Raw genomic sequence first — 19210 nt, 5'->3', positions numbered from 1 at the left:
GACGTTATATTGTGAAACAAAAATCGCAAATCATGACCTTTCAACCCTTTAAAGTAGTAATTATGTTTTAGAAACCGTACAACTTCTCTCTGTAAACAAATAAAGTGATATGCAGTCAATTGCATTTAAGGGTTAACCAATCATGAACGTAGAATTCATTCATAAATTCATAAATCACGAATTTTAAATTACTAATTTCGAATGTAGAACAATAAAACAAAACCATTCAATCTTAAATTTTGAGTCCTAAATCTCGAATAATTTTATCCTAAATCTCGAACTTTCAACAATAGATAAAAAAACTCTTGAACCATCAATTTGATATCTTGAACTCTAACTCTAAATCTTAAATTTTGGATCTGAAAAAACACTATGACACTTTAGATTAAATTTTCGATTTCAGAATCTCAAATTCTGAACCATGAATAGTGAATCATAATTCGAGTTTCGCAACGCAAATCATGAATTTTGAATAAAGAATTCTATACAATTTTTTCATGAACACTTAGTAAAGGAGCTTGAGTTTTGAGTCTTGCATTTAGAATATTGAATAATTAGTAAACATTTTTATTTGAGTTCTCGATCTAAAAGTTTCAATTCAATTTTTCATCCGAAATGTTGAGTCTTCAGTTTTACATGTAGAATTACATTGGTTTAATGCGCAACTATGATTCCAGTTTCTCCAATCATGCATTGTAAGTCCTGAATGTGAAGTCATGCATCAAAAAATTAGACTTATGAACCTCCATCCCGCCTGAGCTGAAATGGATCGCAATAAGTTGGAAACATTTTTCTCAGATAATGCAACTGTTTGGACCAAGTGAAGCGTGCCTGATTGAGAAACAGTACCGATTCCGTTTAGCGCACTATCAAACATCCGGATACGGTGAATGTTTCCGAGTTTTTTTTTCTAAGGAGAGAATTTGGTTGCATGGAGTTTCTCATGTAGAACTTGAATGTAGCTAAATGGCACAAAATCTACTAACCAGGCTTTATCGACCGTCGACCGAAAGAATGATTGGATCTTGATACTAGTTTTGAGGATCTAATTTTTCAGGAGAACAATGACCCGAAGCATCGAAGCCGCCTTTGTTGCGTCTGAAAGGGTAAGAATGTCATTATCATCTTGAATTCAATCTCCTGACGCACACCCTAATGAAATGCCTGGGCCATCATGAAGAGCAAACTTAACGGGAAACTTGATCACAATTTGAGGCAGCTTTATCGTAAAATTTAAGATTGCATGTGATCCAATTCTATGTGGGTCATTCTGTTCAGTCAAAGCCTGTTCAACATAGAATATTTAGGATTTTCTTTTATGATTTTAAACATATATTTTACGTTTGAGACTCATGGTAGTGTTATTTTTCCATTAATCTAGAAGTTATTTGCCCTTTCACTTCGGTACTCTGAAGCACTATCGCAGCAAACGTGACGTGAAAATTCGAAGCGAATACACCACCGTTTTTTTCATGGTTCGAACCAACGCATTCACCAGAGATGTAGTAGTCTTGCTCTAACCAATAATTTATTACGAGATCGGTTACCTTACTATTTATGTGATTTTAGCATTTTACCAATCTGCTGTATAAGCATAAATAACTATGGTGGTAAAATTTGATGATTTGTTTATTTGGATCAAGGAAAAGCCTGGTGGAGTCAGTTTCTGTCAAACTTGCTCTCCAACAGGCATAAAACCTCCTCATCTTTTGCATCAACAGATTACAATCATCCAAATGATACATTTCACTTAAAATAAAAAAAAAATTTTGTTCTATATGACAGAAATACTTAGCATCATAGTACTAAATTATAGAATCTATTAGCAATCTACGCGTGAGTTTTGAATTCGAATTGTATAAATATATTTCAAAAGTATTTCAAAACGGTTGTTTGAAAACCCAAAATAGAAAAAAAATCGCTACATTAGCTTCATCCAAACAAGCTCTAGTTCGAATGAATAATCTCTGCTTAACAGAATGCTGTTCTCAAACGTCAAGCATCCCCGAGTGACTCTTCAAACATGGTACTTTAGAAGCTGCATCATACCACCACCTAGTACTGGCCGCCAGTTAAAACACGACGAACCAACATTGTTCAACCTGTTAAACGTAGGGTTTCCTGGTCGGAACAAAACGAGCAGTAATCCCGCTGAAGAGTCGCACTATTTATAGAAGTTTAAGTGCGGCATTTCTTATCCAACCCCGTGGCAAAGGTCACCCCGGTGGAACTAATTAATTCAAGTGCAGAAATGAGAAAAAACTCATATTACTAGTACATACACGCACGCACACACAAAGTCCGAGTGGTACAATGCGAGCGTGTGTGCGGTACGAGCGCCCGAAAAGTAGGCGCTAACGGTAAATCCCTATTCGACAATGAAACCAAACTGTAATTCCAAATCCACCAAACAGCGAAAGACGAATCGGTACTTACCAAAACATTTCGCTGATTTTCCTTATCCAGCAGAAACTCCATACTCTTATGTGGCCTTCCGGGTTCATTGGCAATGGCTGTTGTCTGGCGGTCTTTAATCCCATTAACGCCGCCCAGCCGTTTGGAAGTGCCATCGCCAACGCCTACCGTGCCTCCTCCGCCGACACCGACGCCAACACCACTTCCGACAATGCCACCGCCACCGCCACCGCCGCCGACGGTACCGTGATGCACCTGCAGCTGGTGCATCTGGGAAGACGGTCCGCCGAGTTCCATCAGCGAACGGGTTTTGCCCGAGATAACCGTCTCGTGGGTATCGAGGTTGGTCTCGATGAGACCGATTTTCTGTTCACTACCCATAATGTGATTGAAGTAATTGCTGTTGTCACCTATCACTTGCTGTTGCTGGTAACTGGATCTTAAACCACTGCTGTTGCACCGACCGCCAACCGCGGACAAAGGAGAGAATCCGGACGCTCCTTCTGCGCCGTATATCGTTCCAGCGCCGTTTGTGTACTGACGGTAGAAGCCACCGCTGCCGTGGCTTTCGTCCAGATCGATTTCCGTTCTCGGTGGAGTCGACGAGGCTCGCTGGGAGGCATGCGCATACCGTCCCGGTGTCGGGGTAGAACGTTTCGTACACACACCAACGACCCGTGGGGGTTGCTTTGGCAAGGGTGGCTTTCCGCTCAACACGTGGTTTCGCGGCCCACTGCTCCCACCACTAACCAAACTCGAGTTTGGAATCGATGTAGAGTTTGACGCGAATGACATATTGGTGGCATCGTCTATCTGGTCTTCACCGTTAATCTGCAACCCAACCGTGTTCATTTGACGCAAATAGTACTCCTCATTATCGATCACTTCACTGGCACCATTGACACTGTTATCAACCTCATAAACTGACTGCTGCTGCTTCTGGTCGTTTGGATCTTTTAGAGGAATATAAATAAAATCAGACGACACTTTATCGATTCCGGATTCTTTCACTTTTACTGGGGACGATTGTTTATCACTCGCGGGCACAGTGTTGCCAACCTTTCCGTTCGATGAGCCACCGACACCATCTTTGTTCTTCTTCGATTTACCGCGGAACGAGAACCGAAAACCGGACGACAGTCGCGACAGAAAGTTTTTGCCTTTCTTTTCCGCCTTCCCGTTTTTGAAGTTTTTAATCAAATTATTATTGTTATTAACGAACTTTTGCTGTTGTTGTGGCGGTGATTGCGTATCTTCGACCCCTTCGCTAAGGACGGATGATTGTGGTGGTGGTGGTGGTGGTAAAGCAGCTGACTCGACGGCGATCATGTTCCTGCTAGCGTCAACACCATTCCCGATCGCGGACGCCATTGTGCTACCTTGCTCGGCAACGATCACTTTCGTACTGAGTTCACTCTCGTCACTTTCCATATGTTTCGCATTTTTACTGGCGCTTGTTTCGTTGATGTGAATATCGTTGTCTCTTTCTTTCGCCTCTCTCGATTGATCGTTCGGGTGGGATTCTCGTGAGAGCGAATCGATGACGTCATTACGATCATGTTCGAACTTAACCGGCGTCGGCGTCGCTTGCTGCTGCTGCTCCGGACTTTGGGTGGGTGCTTCGTGACGGTGATGATGATCGTCATCATCATCATCATCATCATCATTACGATGATAATATTCCAGCAATGAATCAGCTTTATTTATTAGCTCACACAAACCGGTTTCAACGCTGTTGGCATTAATGAGGGTGTTTGTTTGGGTCGCGATCAGATTCGCATGATCGAAATCGTCCTGTTCGAAATCATCGTCATCGATGTCGATTTCGAAGTCCTGATTGGAGACAATGCTTGCATTATCATCCGGATCCAGCTCGGAACCATTATCCTTCCAGATAATTTCTGACACTATCGGACAGAAACTGACACCCTTCGACAGGCCACATTTCGAACTGGAGGCGGTCGTGAGAATTCCGGTGCTCATGGAGGCCAGCTCTCCGCCACCGATTTCAAGGCAAGAAACATTCTTCAGAGAATTGTGATGGGCGTTAAGGCCACCTTCGCCATTACCGCTGCCCGCGTTGTAGTAGTTGAGGTTGGGTGTGCTCGAAACAAACTCACGTTTGGCCACTACCACTGGTGCGCCGCGCGTTGCCACCATCATCGGATGATTGATATTAAAATTACTCGACTGGTTAACTGCGCCACTGCCGACGTTGTTATATAAATCGAGTGTGGACTCGGTTGGATCGAATGTGCATCGTTCCAAACTGGCGGCATAGCAGGTGACCAGATTGGTGGGGTCCTGATCGAAGGTACGGATTTTCCTCTCCGTCGGCACGGCCTGTGTCGGTACCTGTGAGTGATGTGGGTTTGTTTTGATTTGCGTTCGCCTCGGCGGTGGTTGGGGTGGTGTCACCAGTGCGGCAAATGATGATAGCTGGGGCGTCACGCGCTGTTCGTGTAAAAACGCCGCGATCGGTTCGTACGATTCGGCCTGGTCATTGATAATCGATAGGTTTCGATCGAAATGAGCGGAAATCTCATCGAGCAGTGAGTTGAATACATTTGTTTCCCCGCCGTCCACCGGGAAGATTCTCTCCTCCTCTTCGTCTTCGTTGAATATTTTTTTCGCCTCCCACGATCCTGCCATTTCACGCACTCCACCCAGTCTTGTTCCGCTGCTGGTTCTAAATGTGTTTCGCTTCAAGAAATACGGTTTACCGTCCTCGTCATCACTGTAGTCCAATGCCGTTAAATTGGCATAACTGGCCCGAATATCAACTCGCGGTTTAGCTACCGTTTGAAAAGTCACCGTCTTTACACTTTTAACGACCGTAGTAGGCACCAGCACTTCAGAGTGCGCCCTATAATCATACAAATCAAAATTTTTACTAGCAATCGAATCCTGTTGTTGGTTCCACGAGTGATAATTTCCCGAACTGGGTGCCGATTCACTTAACTCGAACGAATCCAACGAGTCGGATTGCTGGTCCGGTGGATGAAACCCGATCGGATGTCCCCCACCGCACAGATTCAGACAATCGGGCACACTGGACACACTGAAACTGATCCCGCCGCCGTATTCCAGGAAATCGGTAACCTTCCGTCGTTGACTTTGTTTCCGGCTCCGGATGCGCGCTTGTGTCGTACTGCGGCGTTGATCAGCGCTGAACAGATCGGGCGAACTGGCAGAAATGATGGTCCGCCGTCGGCTTTGCTGCTGCTGATGCGACCTCGGTCGCTTTCGTGAGCAGGAAAGCTGTTCTATATCATCCCTCTGCGACGATGGACGACGATGACTATTTTTAGGACTCGGCTCGGCGGTACGCTGGTGACGATCCAGATTCGTCGCGATCGGTCCCACCGCCGCCGGATGCCTCTCGAGGGAATCGGACGAACCGGTCCGCGACGACACCGACGACGAGGTGGCAGAAGAGGACGACGATGAGGGCGACGGCGGCATCACTTTGCTCACCACGACGAATGGCGGTTGCTCCCCGATGGAGCCGGGCGTGCGCGAATGTTTATTTGTGTCTAAATCTATTTTTGTACAATTATGAATATTGGTATTAGCGCTTGCGGTGTACCAGCGTTGTTCTGGTTTGTTGCGTTCGTACTTATTGGATAGACTTTCTTCACTGTTGCACTGTTGCATTGTGCCGCCCTCTGGGCACTGGTCCTGCTCTTCCTCTTCGTCCTCGTCGCAAACCGTCGAGAGGCGATTCTCCTGGTGGAACGAAACATGACGCTGTTCGTAATAATCCAACGGCACCACCGGTTCCACAAACATGTTTACATTCTCGGCCGAACCGAAATTCGTCAAGCTTTTCGACTTGACTCGTAAATTATTCATATTGAAATGCAAATGATCACAATAGCCACTGTCCTCACTGAGACTTTCGATCGAGTTCTTCGTTCGGAGCTGGTTCAATGACTTACGTCGTTCGGAGCAACGCTGGGGACATCGAATCAAACCGTCCGCCTCATCCGAGGAACTTTTTGCTACCTGAGGCTCACTGGGACTTGGCGTGTTTTCGTGGTTGAAATCGCACTCGTCACTGGCATAATTGCAACTGCTGCCACCGCCACTACTGCTACTACCACTACTGCTCACACTCGACGAGGAATACAGCTCCGAGTCACTTATATTCAGCACCGGTTGTTTGCACCCAATCCCAATGCCACCACTCACTTTCAGTTTGTTCTGTTGGATCAAATTGGACGCCGTCAGTAGGTTGCTTTTCTTGCCGGGGCTGCTCGGATGGTAGAACCCAAGCGTATCAGCTCCCACGTTCGAAATTCTAGCGTTCTCACTACCGACCGGTCCGCTTCCTGCACCGTCAGCACCGGATAGCAATCCTGACGAGTACAGCGAAGGTGAAGAGCCTGACAGTGGCGCCGAAGCTACGGCCACCGATTCATTCTGCAGCTGCCGCTCCAACGACTCGAACTGGATCAGCGACGAGGACCGACTTAGCGACGCGTACGACAAACTATCGGAATCCGTAAACAGATCGTGCCCGATCTCATCGAAACGTAATCTAAAATTAGAGGAAAATCAGAAAGAGAGAGAGAGAGAGAGAATTAATTAATTTTGCAATGGAAAAAACTAGCAGAAATAAATCGATAAAGGTTACACTTTACTAGCTGTTCTTATTAATAAAAATGCAAACTATGGCAAAGTCATCCCACGTACCGACCACCGCCGTCGCCGTCATGGGGATCGTGTAATTAGTCTTAACTGGTTCAAGATCTGTCCGATCGACGCCTGAGGGCTGTGGAATCGGATTAGCACCGGAGCGTGACTTCGGAAATGCCAATCAAACTACGGGGCACAAGTGAAAGATTGAACTCATGAAAAACAACACTTTCTTCTGCACGTAAACTTTCATCACATTTCCCGCCGCCACTCACCAACGAAAGAATTATGTACACTGACTGACAGAAAAAAACCGTGCGCCGCTCCTTCCTTTTTCGCGACGCGTTATCCTGAAACTAGATAAACCTCTCGTCCGCTCAGCTACCACGATAATACTGCTGACCCCGGAGTGCGCACGCTGATTCGGACCGCGAAGAAATGCCAATTCCTTCGCCACCCACCCCCGGGGCACAAAACACGGCATAACCAAGTTAGTTAGTGGTGGGTAATTAAGCAAAATGGCAAAATACCTATACCGATGCTATATCGACAGCAGCCCCACGTTCCGATATCCAGCTGTTGCTCTTGATGGCGGCGTCGTCGTCGTCGTCGTCGTCTCAGACCGCGTCCACCCTTTGGAATGGAACAGAAGAAACAGAGAGCTCGCTGCTAGGCGCTCTCCACCACGCGTGTGGCGTTGTCCGCACGATCGCTAAAGTGGTGTGAGGAATGTGTTTGGCTAGGGCGGTATGCAGTAGGCGAATGTGAGAACGATTTAGTCATTTCAATTACGTCGTGCGTTGTTCTGTTTTGTACGCGTTCAAAAGTACTATTCTTCAATCTACACAAATTGCATATGATGGAGCAACCATTTTCCGTTTTTTTTAGTCGAACTCGTAAATTTTAGTTCCCTTTGTCTAATATAAGGTTATCACATAAGTGTGATTGCAATTCGAATTGTGTAAGACACGATGAACTTCTCTATTTGGTATTTACCAGATGTTTTATATATTTATTTGGAAGTAGGGGAAAACTGCTGAAGCGGCAATTTATTAAATTTCGTTATCCAATAGGCATAAAACCACCTCATTATTTATACCAATCGGTTTAAAATCTGTTTCGGTCAATAGTTTTAGTCCTTTTAGAGGTAGGTTAAAATTTTAAACATGAAATATTCGCGAAAATGAATTAAAACACAAATTTTGGAATTTCTTTCCCAAGCTTTCAAAAAAGGAGAAGATCTGATTTATTGAAATTAAAGATACATTGTTCATTGTTGAAAAAAAAAATAGTGAACATTTGAAAACGGTCCGTAATCGGATGTTCGGCGAAGCTTCCGTTTGATGTCGGAACAGGAGCGTTGTACGGCCTTCATGTCAACTTTTCGAATGCATCTCTTGATTCTACCAATCAACTGTTAGCAATTCGTGGCTCTCCAGTTATTTTTGTACACCAAGAAGCTCGAAACCCCGAAGAAATCTTCGATTAGGCGACACTGAGGTAGATTTATCGGGTTGTGGTTTTTTGTACAAATGGGATCGAATGGGTATTCAGGAACGATTGTTTTTTTTTTTTTTTTGGCGCAATGCGATGACGCTTTATCCGGCCAAAACACGTATTGTTCATCAGCATGATGTTTTTGAAGAAACGGGATCAAAATTTTCTTCAAACATTCGTTCTGGTACACATCTTGATTGTTTGCCAACCAAGATGGCTTGAACCATTGCTTAGAATGCTTTTCTCGGAAACGACAATGTACAGCATCACTTTCTGTTCAAACTTATGTTTAAACTAATATTTTATGTTCGGATGTACAGTAGAACTATCCGTTGACTCAGAGGTGGAAATAAGCCCATTTTGCGCACGAAAATGTGAATCAAGATTTCCGATTGTGAATCAAAAAATCGAACACCGTGAATTAAAAAATGGGTAACAAAACTAAAATTGCAATTATTTTGAAATTGTGGGAACTGTGTATTCAGATCCAAATTCCGATTCTACAAAAAAAAGTTTCACAAAAGGTTATATATCTCAAAAATTGATCTCACTCTAGTCGGTTGATAGAACATTTTACTGAAAATCTACGAATAGTTCAGGTATCATTTTTTCAAACTTTCGCATCTACCCATACGTAAAAGATTCTGTAGTTGAATTCTTGAACTTTACAGATAGTGAAACTGTTAACTTAGAAAATAATCATCAAACCATAATCACTAGCGAAGATGATCGCTTGTGACTTCTCCCAATAAAGATTAGTTGATCAGTGATCTTTGAATCACATCGATCAAAATCAATACAGATCTTCCGTCACACAAAATCGGGAGTGATTTTGAGCTACTATTACCACCGATTCCTGCAAGATCAAATCACTGGACGGATTGATCAACTTTGAGAATTGTGGAAGAAAATCACATATGAGCAAGATCAGACATGAGTACCGATTGATTTACGTCTAAAATCGTTTATCCCGAAGACGGGTGTAAAAATTAGTGACAACAGTAATCCTACAGGAATTTTCAACTAAGAATAACGCGTATCCATAAGACTTTTAAAATTGTGGAAAATTGCAAATTTTGTATCTTTGCGAAGTTTTGTAATGGGTGATAAGGAATGTTAAATGAGCATGTACATCAATTATGTTTATCAATTTTTATGCATGAGGGTGCTCAAATTGGGGAAAATTGTCAATTTGTAACTCTCATGAATGCTCCTTTAACAGTCTTTATCACCTGGAGATGGTAAAAATACTGGTTTCGTTACGGCACGGTTTACGAAGTTTCAACATTCTCGTTTAATACAAACCGTGCTCGATTTCGCAATCTGTTGTTTAATTTGCAATAAAATGAACACTAAATGAAGGGAAATGAATACTAGATGAAGGTTTTATGAAAATAATCAGTATGGATTGTAATCAAATCGATAATGTAACTTTTACTGTTTTCACTGAGCAATAGCAACACACAATGGCGACAAAAGACTTTGTTTTACTTCCAGATGATTGATGCTGAAGAAATCCTGCACTCCTGTTACTTTTGTGTATGATATTCAAGCTAAATAGGATGATACTATACCGCAGCGTAGCACGCTTTATGATTGGACATGTTTTTCTTATCATGATAATTATTATTCATCGCATCATGTATGTTGATATTATTAGCGGTTTTTATTGGTGATATTACTCCGCCACGAGGGTATTACTGAATAAATTTCAAATATGTCAAGAAACATGGAATTTCGATGCGACCGACGAAATATATACACCTAACGATCCTAAAATTACTGATATCGGATTACCCATATCCGAGAAAATTGAACGGTAATCAGTTTTAACGTTTGCGTCGCTTATACCATTATATCACCGGAACCGTAAGTGACAGCCATTTGAACTTCAAACCAGTTTAATTAACACAAAGTAGCATTAAAACGAGCCTAAATTTGTTGAAATGTTGATTCTGAATCAGACAGTGATACTGATGACGATGAAGACAATTTTAAATTCTAAGTAAAACCAAAAATTATCGTATCAAAAATCATTCGTTTCAAAATTCATTATAATATCTACAATAAATATGTGATATGAAAAGATAATACTGACTATTTTTATTGATTGTGAATCAAAAAATTTGCTTATTTCCACCCCTGCGTTGAATAGTATCGATCGTTTGCGGGAATCTGCGTCTTCGAAAGAGGGAAGTAACTTTCGTCGTCCAAAACAAAACTTTTACCGGAAAATTTTTTAATCAACCGGCATTGGGAATTCAGCGTTGAAATCTGTGCGTCAGTATATCCCGGGACTCGTGTCTTCTTTCGGTAATTTATTCCGAGTCTATTCAATGTTTTGCAGATGAACTGGTGAGAAAAGTTGAACTTTTTTGCGGCATCCCTTTGACACAGTTGGAGGCACGAGAAAGAGAACGAAGTCCTTTTGCGTCCATAATTTTGGCTGGTCTTCCACTACCTTCCTTACGAGCAGTTGTTGGGCACCTTAGGATATTGTAAACTGTCGAAGCCGCAACATTTTTGCTTTTAAAATGTTGTACCGTATACTATTTGCCGAGATTTCTGTGCAGTTCGTCGAACTGTACAACACGCTAGCGCAATACATCTTGTTTCAACGGCATTTTGAGCAAAACTGAGCAAGCATAAAGAAAACAGAAAATACTAGCAGGAAGAGGAGAAAGAGAGCTAACACATACACACTCTTAGTTCCTTCTGAGCTCGTTGGTGTTGAGCATAGAGGCCTCGAAAAAAATTCAAAATCTTAGTTGCCACCCGTTATATATTTATTTGGAAGTAGGGGAAAACTGCTGAAGCGGGAATTTATTAAATCTCGTTATCCAATAGGCATAAGCCCACCTCATTGTTTATACCAATCGGTTTAAAATCTGTTTCGCCCAATAGTTTGTCTTTTTAGAGGCAGGTTAAAATTTTAAACATGAAACATTCGCGAAAATGAATTAAAACAAAAATTTTCGAGTACAAGAAAAAATTCTTCGCTTTCAACATTTCTTCACTATTAATAGGTTCCAAATCACAACGATTTAAAGAAAAACCGTAGAAGAAAGTTCCCTATGATCAAATTTATTATTTTTGATATTTCAAATCATATTCCAGGGTTTAAATGACAATTTGTCATCATCAGCTTCAATTTTGCACATGCCTTCAAATTGTTCTATCTGTTTCATCATTTCTAAAAAATGCACTTATCAAATTAACTTAAAATGTTGTTTCAATTTTTGCCTTTTGCTATAGAAAGGTACTAAAATTTCTACAAAATTCGACTTCATCGGAGCTTCGGAGATACTCCTAGTTTTATATACCATTCGACTAAGCTCAATTTTGTCGAAAACGGTTGATCCGATTTCTACAACCTTATGCTCGCTTGAAAGCTACTTTTGGGTTGTAATTCAAGTTTGAAGATCAATTGGCTATCGCTTCCGGTTCCAAAGATAAAATGATATATAGTTAAGTAGCCGACAAAACCACTTTTTCCCCTCCGATCTTTTTCGTCTGAAATGCCTAAACCGATTTCTACAAATTCGTTCGAAAGCTACTATTGAATCATTGATCAAGTTCGAAGATCAAATTGCAGATACTTCCGATTCCGGAGATATAATCGTATCAGTGACGTAGCGGAAAATGCGCTTTTTTCTATCCGCACATTTTGGTCTTTCTCATATAGAAAGGTTATGCAATCATATACCATTCGATTCAGTTCGTCGAGTATACAAAAGGTCTGTATGTGTGTATGTAACATTTTCTTGCATTCACTTTTCTCAGAGATAGCTGAACCGATTCTCACACACTTAGATTCAAATGAAAGGTACAACTGTCTTATACAAAGTGTAAAAATTACAATTTCAAATTGTTTCCTTACTTTTCTCAGAGATGGCGTGACTGATTTTACCAAACTTAGGTTCACATTTTACCAAACTTAGGTTCACATTCCTCAAAAATCTGCAAGATTTCGAAATGATATTCACTCTTTAAAAAATGGAAAGTTACACATGACGTAAACCTAAACATTCCGTGTTTTTGGGAGTGAAAACTTGATATCACATCGAATAACATTCAAATCTGTGCTTTCTGTCTTCTTTGATGTCAAATTCAATTGAATTCGCTATGGAATTACTGACATGACATATTTTTACATCTTCTGGGGTGTAAATTTAGATCAGTTGCGACGCTCCTCTTATGTACATATATCGAAACGTGAATTTGCATGATTTTTTCGTGCTGTGTTTGTTTTCATGAGGTATGAATCGTACGTTTTGTGTCACGAAGTTTGTTTGAGTGAATTCTCAAATAAGAAATCAAACCCAGAACAATGAGCGCAAAAAACAAGTTGGAGAGGACTTTATTTTAGGCATCGTCATTCAAAAACGCAATATTTTAATTGTAAATAAAAAGGCGGGTGGGTAATGTCAGAGACATAACTGGATGTCGTGAATACGAAAACAACTGACATGTTCCTTAACACTTCCGAATATCAATTAGTTGATCAATTTTAGGAATTATGCAAGCATTTCCCTTTTCCACTACTAGAATTTGAAACGATGCACCTAAACTAAAGTATAGATTAGTTACATTAAACATTCTGTCCCGGTGAACGACCGCAACTAGGTTAAAACCGGGTATAAATAAACGAAATAATAATAATAACATTCTGAAACACAAATATTATGAAATAACCAGTATAGTTCTTTATAATAAAAATAGCCGCATACAGAATTTTAATGTCGATTATTTCATTTCGGATTTTCATAATTTATTGAAAGAAACTATCAATATGCTGTAGGGATTCGTTTCTAGGATTCAGAAGAGTCAAATTGCGTAATTCTCTACGACATTAAACTCTGGAACATTTTTTGTAAAAACAAAGAAAGCTTCACTTGATCTCGATTACTGTGAATTTCACACAGCGAAAAATGCACAAGTCTAATCAAACTGATCTAGATTTGCACTAAACTAATGATAGGGTAACAGAGGTATTTTGGCCCACTCCAGGATTGATTTTATATTGGCCCACTTTGTAAAAATATCCACCAAATGTTGTAATATCTTTGAAAACCCCATCCGCAATAGGTAATTTAATCTGATTAGCTTCAAATTGATGCAACATGAGTTACTTAACATCGATAAAATCCGATGAAATCGATAAAGTTTGTTAGGTGGGCAAAAATATATGAAGTGGCCAAAATACCTCTGTTACCCTATTTACCTTTGACTTGCGAACAACAAATCCTAATAGTTCTTTAGAAAATTTTTAGAGCCATTGAAACGGCTGATTTTGGGTAATGCTCTCCACCGTTGTTTTTCACCGATGCAAATGACTGGCAGCTGAGACGTAATCGTTCTTGTCGGAAGCGAAACTAGCTTTGCAAACGACACAAAATACATCTGCTCACACTGGCGATAGAATCCAAACTGATCCAATTTTTGTTAAGAGGTTTCTTTTTACGTGATTTCGTCTGTAGCTATTTCACTAATGGGCGGTCCTAACGGCTATAAAAAGAGCCGCATACAGAATTTTAATGTCGATTGTTTCATTTTGGATTTGCATTTTATTGGATGCTGTACGGGATTCATTCCTGCCTTTCAGAAGGACCAAATTGTGGAACTCACTACGATATTAAGTACTGTTCTGAACATTTTTCTCGAACGATTTGTTGTACAGCAGCAGATATTTTGTTCTCTTCCTCAGAACGCGTTCTGATTGACTGGTGTTGACATGGGTCAAATGAGACAGGTTTTTCAATAGTGTACTATTGAAATACTTCAATGCTGTTGCTATACACGTTTAAATTAAAAAAATTAGAGTTTAAGTTAAAAAAAGTAGATTATATAAATCCTTTCACACATCACTGGGCTATGAGCTTTAAAAATACGAAAAAGGCAAACGCGCCTTATGAATTATCTTCTTTGATACTTATACCATCGCATCTTATACCAAACATTTCAGAAAAGTTTAATTTTGAATTATTTGAGATTGTGTCACACATCTGAAAATTTTATCATGAAATTGTGATCATATTTCCGATGGCATGTAGCAAAAATTATGTTGATTCGATGATGATGCAACAAGAGATATTCACGATCAAAAACTTATCACTCTTTCAGAGGGTACATTTTGAAAAGGCACCCCATAGTAAAGTAAGTCGTATTCACGGCAAAATGATTCAGATTGTATACTATTTTCTAAACTCACGTTTGCCATTTGCTGTTCACTATTCGACTATCCGAAGGATTGTGGGGTCTCGGGTATTTAAACCCGAAACCTGACTGGAATCCGAACCCGACGGTTACGGGTCGGGTTGAAAAAAATGTTTGCTAAGTTCGGGTCGGGTATGGATGACGAATTTTTTAATTTAAACGGGTACGGGTACAAATCAAAGAATCTGAGGAAGCAAGAACCCGGGCAAATAGGTAATCAATTATTGGAAACGGTGAACGAAACATATACACAGTGTTTTCAAAACTCACCAAATATTTCAACGAAAAACGTCCAACACGTTGAATACCACCCGCAACCAGCAAAACCACTTAGTTGCTGGTACTAGTGCACAAGTAGGCAACAGTTATTCTACGTATTCCGCGCTTCCCCGTCTTCATCGGTCGGCCTCCGCCGTCGTTGTCGCCGCTGCCGCCGCCGTCGTCATTGTAATCGTAGAGAAGAAAACAAAAACTCCGTCGGAACACAACAGAAATACACAACACACCTATCTATCGGCACGAACAACCGCCAGCCGTCTTTCGTTTACATCACACACAGAGCACAGTGGAACGCCGTAAGTCTTAACTTACAGATAGTCCTATCATCGAGCGAAACCGTGGATCCATAGTCATCGGAGCACAACAGATATACAAAACAAAAACTGCCTACGCTGCACTTCACTCGCGATCGAATCCGATCCGATCCGATCCGATCGGGCGGCCACAAGAAATGGATCAACTTGGAGAGGAGATTAACGTCTTAACGGCCGAGACCACGCGAGCTCCGCTTTAAGTGCGTCCATCGGGCAGTAGTAAATCGTTAATGTGGTAATATAAAACAATCATATAAAAACGCAACGCCAAATTACACCGCCGCCGACTGTTGGGCCTCCGAAAGCTGTGCGAGATTCCGCGGAATCGATTACAGAACAAACGCAGAAATTAGTGCGGTCGAGTGTAAACGGTTTTATAGTTACTCTCCGGTATTTTTTTTTGGGTCGACGTTGCGTCGCTGTCCGCGATGTGCCAACAACCGACTGGAGCAGAAGGTCCACCAACCAAGTGCTGCGTACCGTTTTTCGGCTGGCCCAAGTATGAGTATGAGTGGACGGAACAACAAAACTGTCTGTTTTGACTATTGTATGGGGAACGTTTGTCGTGTACCGCGGCGTTCGGTGATGGGCGATGGAGAGTTGAAATCATCGTTGAATTGAATACTCATGGGAACCGATATGTCAACGCGATAAGTTGAAATGTCACAGCTAACGTAATCCGTAAAACTAATCAGCTTGTGATCGATTGCATCCGTCGGCAGGTGGGGCAGGGTGTGTTCATGCCATTCGACAGTAGCCGATAGCGAAGAAGTTCGGAAATTGGATCTTTTGTGTTGTGTTGGAATATGGTTTTGTTAAGTAGCTTCATCAGTAAAGCTAGTTCGTTCCAACTAAGTGAATCACTCGACAATCATTCGTTGGTATTCCCGTTTGCTCCACTCTGTCTTTTCTCTCTGTCTCGCTCTCGAAAATAAGGTCTTTCAACTAAGTGTCTTGATTAGGTGCTTAATGCCTTTGCATGTCTCACCCGACTATCGAAGTGTTGGCTTTGCCCTGTGTCCAGTGTTCCCATTTATGCTGATGTTCAATGATTTACACCAAAGCATTCGATTTTTGAAATGTTCATGTTTGACATGGTTTGATTTTTTGAGTTTTACGTTTCGGATTCGACTGGTAAACCATCATCATTTCCTATCGTTTTACTCTGAACATTAGTCAACAAAATTCAGCTGCAGTTAAAACCAATCTATTTTTTTTTGTTCAAATATTTGTATCATCAAAACAAGATCTGCGGGAAGCGCTTTCGGTGATTTATTTAACACGGCTTAGAGGTTGTAAAAAGTTGATATGTATATTATTAAAACACATGACGTCTTCATTTCATATATAAGACGAAGATCAATAAGCCACGGGACTAGCTAAGAAAATCCTATTCTTAATCCACTGAGTGGTGCGATTGATCCGAGTAGTTCACAAAAGCATGCTTCAGCGTTTATGTTACGTATTCGGATGCATTCCTCAAACCATGCGTATCAGCAATAAAACATTTGTTTACGTCACTTGTACGATTATATATCCGAATATAGTCGTGTCAACCATATGATCTTCGAAATCGACCCACAGCCCAATTTTAGTTTCGAACGAGTCTAAAATAATTGATATCGGTTAATCCATATCCAGAGAAAATTGAGCGGTAATGAGTTTTGACGTTAACGTCACTTATACCATTATATCGCCGGAACCTGTTTAATGAACAAATAGTAGCATCAAAACTAGCCTAAGTTTGTTGAAGTCGGTTCGGCTATCTTCGAGAAAAGTGAATGCGTTTTGTCGGTTACGTCACTTGTACCGTCATATCTCCGGAACCAGAAGTAACAGGGATTTGATCTTTGAACTTAAGGGGGGTTTGCGAATGGTTTCAAATGTTTTGCATGATAACAAGCATCATTCGAACAACATTTTGTAAATTTTTCGTGAAAAAATATTTCGAAATAAGTCGCTGAAGAGGTATTTTTGAAGACGCTTCTTTAAAATCACAATTTGCGGTGTCCACTGTATCTCAGCGCAGACTAATCAGAAGTGAACAAATGAACGCAGCATAGTTAGAGTAGAAGTTTTTCTATACCCCAACGTTTCTGTTTGATTTTTTAAATTTTTTTTTAATTTTTGGTGGTTGTTCAAAGTGAAAACTACGATTTTTATACAAACAAATAGAAACGAAATTATAGCTAACGTTTCAGTCCTACGCGTAGCATGCTAGAGGTAGGTTGTTGTTAGACAGCAAGACAAAAAGTGCCATAAAACGATTTGAAGTTTCAATTGGTATGCTCTGATCTTGTGTCATGCAAGCTCGGATAAAATTCCATGTTATGTCGTTTCGCTTGAGAAATTGACAACTACCCCACGGTAATTTTGAATGCTTGAGATTAATTTCTAATTTATATAAGGTGAACTCGATTGATAATGAGAAAAAGTTTATGCACGGAACGACCGAAATTAGCTCTGCGCCTAATTCGTATTACTGTTTTTGAATTAGTTGATTTTAACAACAAAATTTCCAAAATAACTATAAAATTAGTTAAAATTGAGAATTTACTTTGCTGAAAAAACTCTTAGTTTTAGAGAATGTGTTTAGTTGGTGAATATCCTGGACTCAAACCAGCAATATTTCAATCCAACACGAAATTCTCATTGACAACTAATTTTCTTATTAAAATCAGAAAATTTGTTTCTATTTATCTATCACCATCATTACTGAAGGACAGCACAAAAAAACAAAACTGAAATGGGTATTATTAACAAGTTTATTAGCCAAAAACTCATGAGAAGTGTCAAAGCAAAACAATCCATTAAAAAGCTAAAAAGGACAGTCTTATTGAAACTGCTTGAACATTGCTTTGATGTTTTTCGCATGTGTTCGATATATCTTTATTTAAATTTATAAACCGATATGTAAAAATGTCGTAAACTGTTAGTGGAAATCGTATTTATTCAGAATTTGTGCGCACTTGAAGCGATTGTGCGTAATAATGTTTTTACGCGGAACAGTGAAGTGAATTTCGAATGTTTCACTCTAATTGTGATGAAGTTTTTTTGTATCTTCAAACCTTCCGAGCTGCGCCGTCTGGTGTACTATTTGTATTCGGTTTTTGTTTTCCGAGTGCTCAAAGTTTTCAGTGAGAATGAAGAAAACAGTGATTTAGAAGAAAAAAAATTCAAAAAGATGTTTACGTTTCGTTTATGTCTTTTTCTCCAACACAACATCGTATTTATACCTGCCAATATAGAAAAGACAACCGCGTCTGATTTTTTTCGGCAGTAGTGTGCCATCTAGTGGCTAGTAGTCATTAAGGTGTTACCGTTTCGGTGACAGGGCGCCATATAGCTGCAGATTGCAGAAGCCAATTCAACCATTCATATTGGTTGAAAACAAATTATATTTCTTTAATTCAACTAAAAAATTAGTTGACTGGATATGAAGTGTGCCTTAGCTAAGAAATGACAGTACGTTTAATTTGTGAATTCAACTAAAAATAATAGTCATTTCAACAAATATTTTATTATTATTAAGGGAATGAGAATAAAAAATCTAAATCAGCAAAAGTAAGATTTTTTTAGTTGTCTCAAAAAATAACTAACTAAAATCAGCAAATCAACTAAATTTTTCGCGAAAATGCTGATTTCGGTCGTTCCGTGTGGCTTCAACCGAAATCGTAGAATGGTAGAGAAACTTAATGCTATGAAAAAAATTGCTTTCATACAAAACTTGAACACAAGTTTGGTTTTGATATTCAAGAGAAGCTTAAATATCAAAATCGTATCGCAAGTATTTACAAAGATACAATTGCATACATTTGAGATATTGGTGTAATTTCGTCGGCTATAGA

The 19210-nt window shown here is 40.2% G+C and overlaps 1 protein-coding gene across 6 annotated transcripts in view; it reads right to left on the bottom strand.

Annotated features, from left to right (window-relative positions):
* Positions 1–19210, bottom strand: part of LOC131430659 (uncharacterized) — a 367753-nt gene that overhangs the window by 217056 nt on the left and 131487 nt on the right. For all 6 annotated transcript variants that reach the window (XM_058595798.1, XM_058595799.1, XM_058595800.1 and 3 more), the window contains exon 4: positions 2437–6958. In XM_058595798.1, the coding sequence (XP_058451781.1) occupies positions 2437–6958 (4522 nt within the window). The remainder of the gene's footprint in view (positions 1–2436; positions 6959–19210) is intronic.

The sequence above is a fragment of the Malaya genurostris genome, chromosome 2 (genome assembly GCF_030247185.1).
Source record: "Malaya genurostris strain Urasoe2022 chromosome 2, Malgen_1.1, whole genome shotgun sequence".
NCBI classification, from domain to species: Eukaryota; Metazoa; Arthropoda; class Insecta; order Diptera; family Culicidae; genus Malaya; species Malaya genurostris.
The sequence above is the reverse complement of the archived record's forward strand: the minus strand, read 5'-3'. Positions and strand labels throughout refer to the sequence as shown.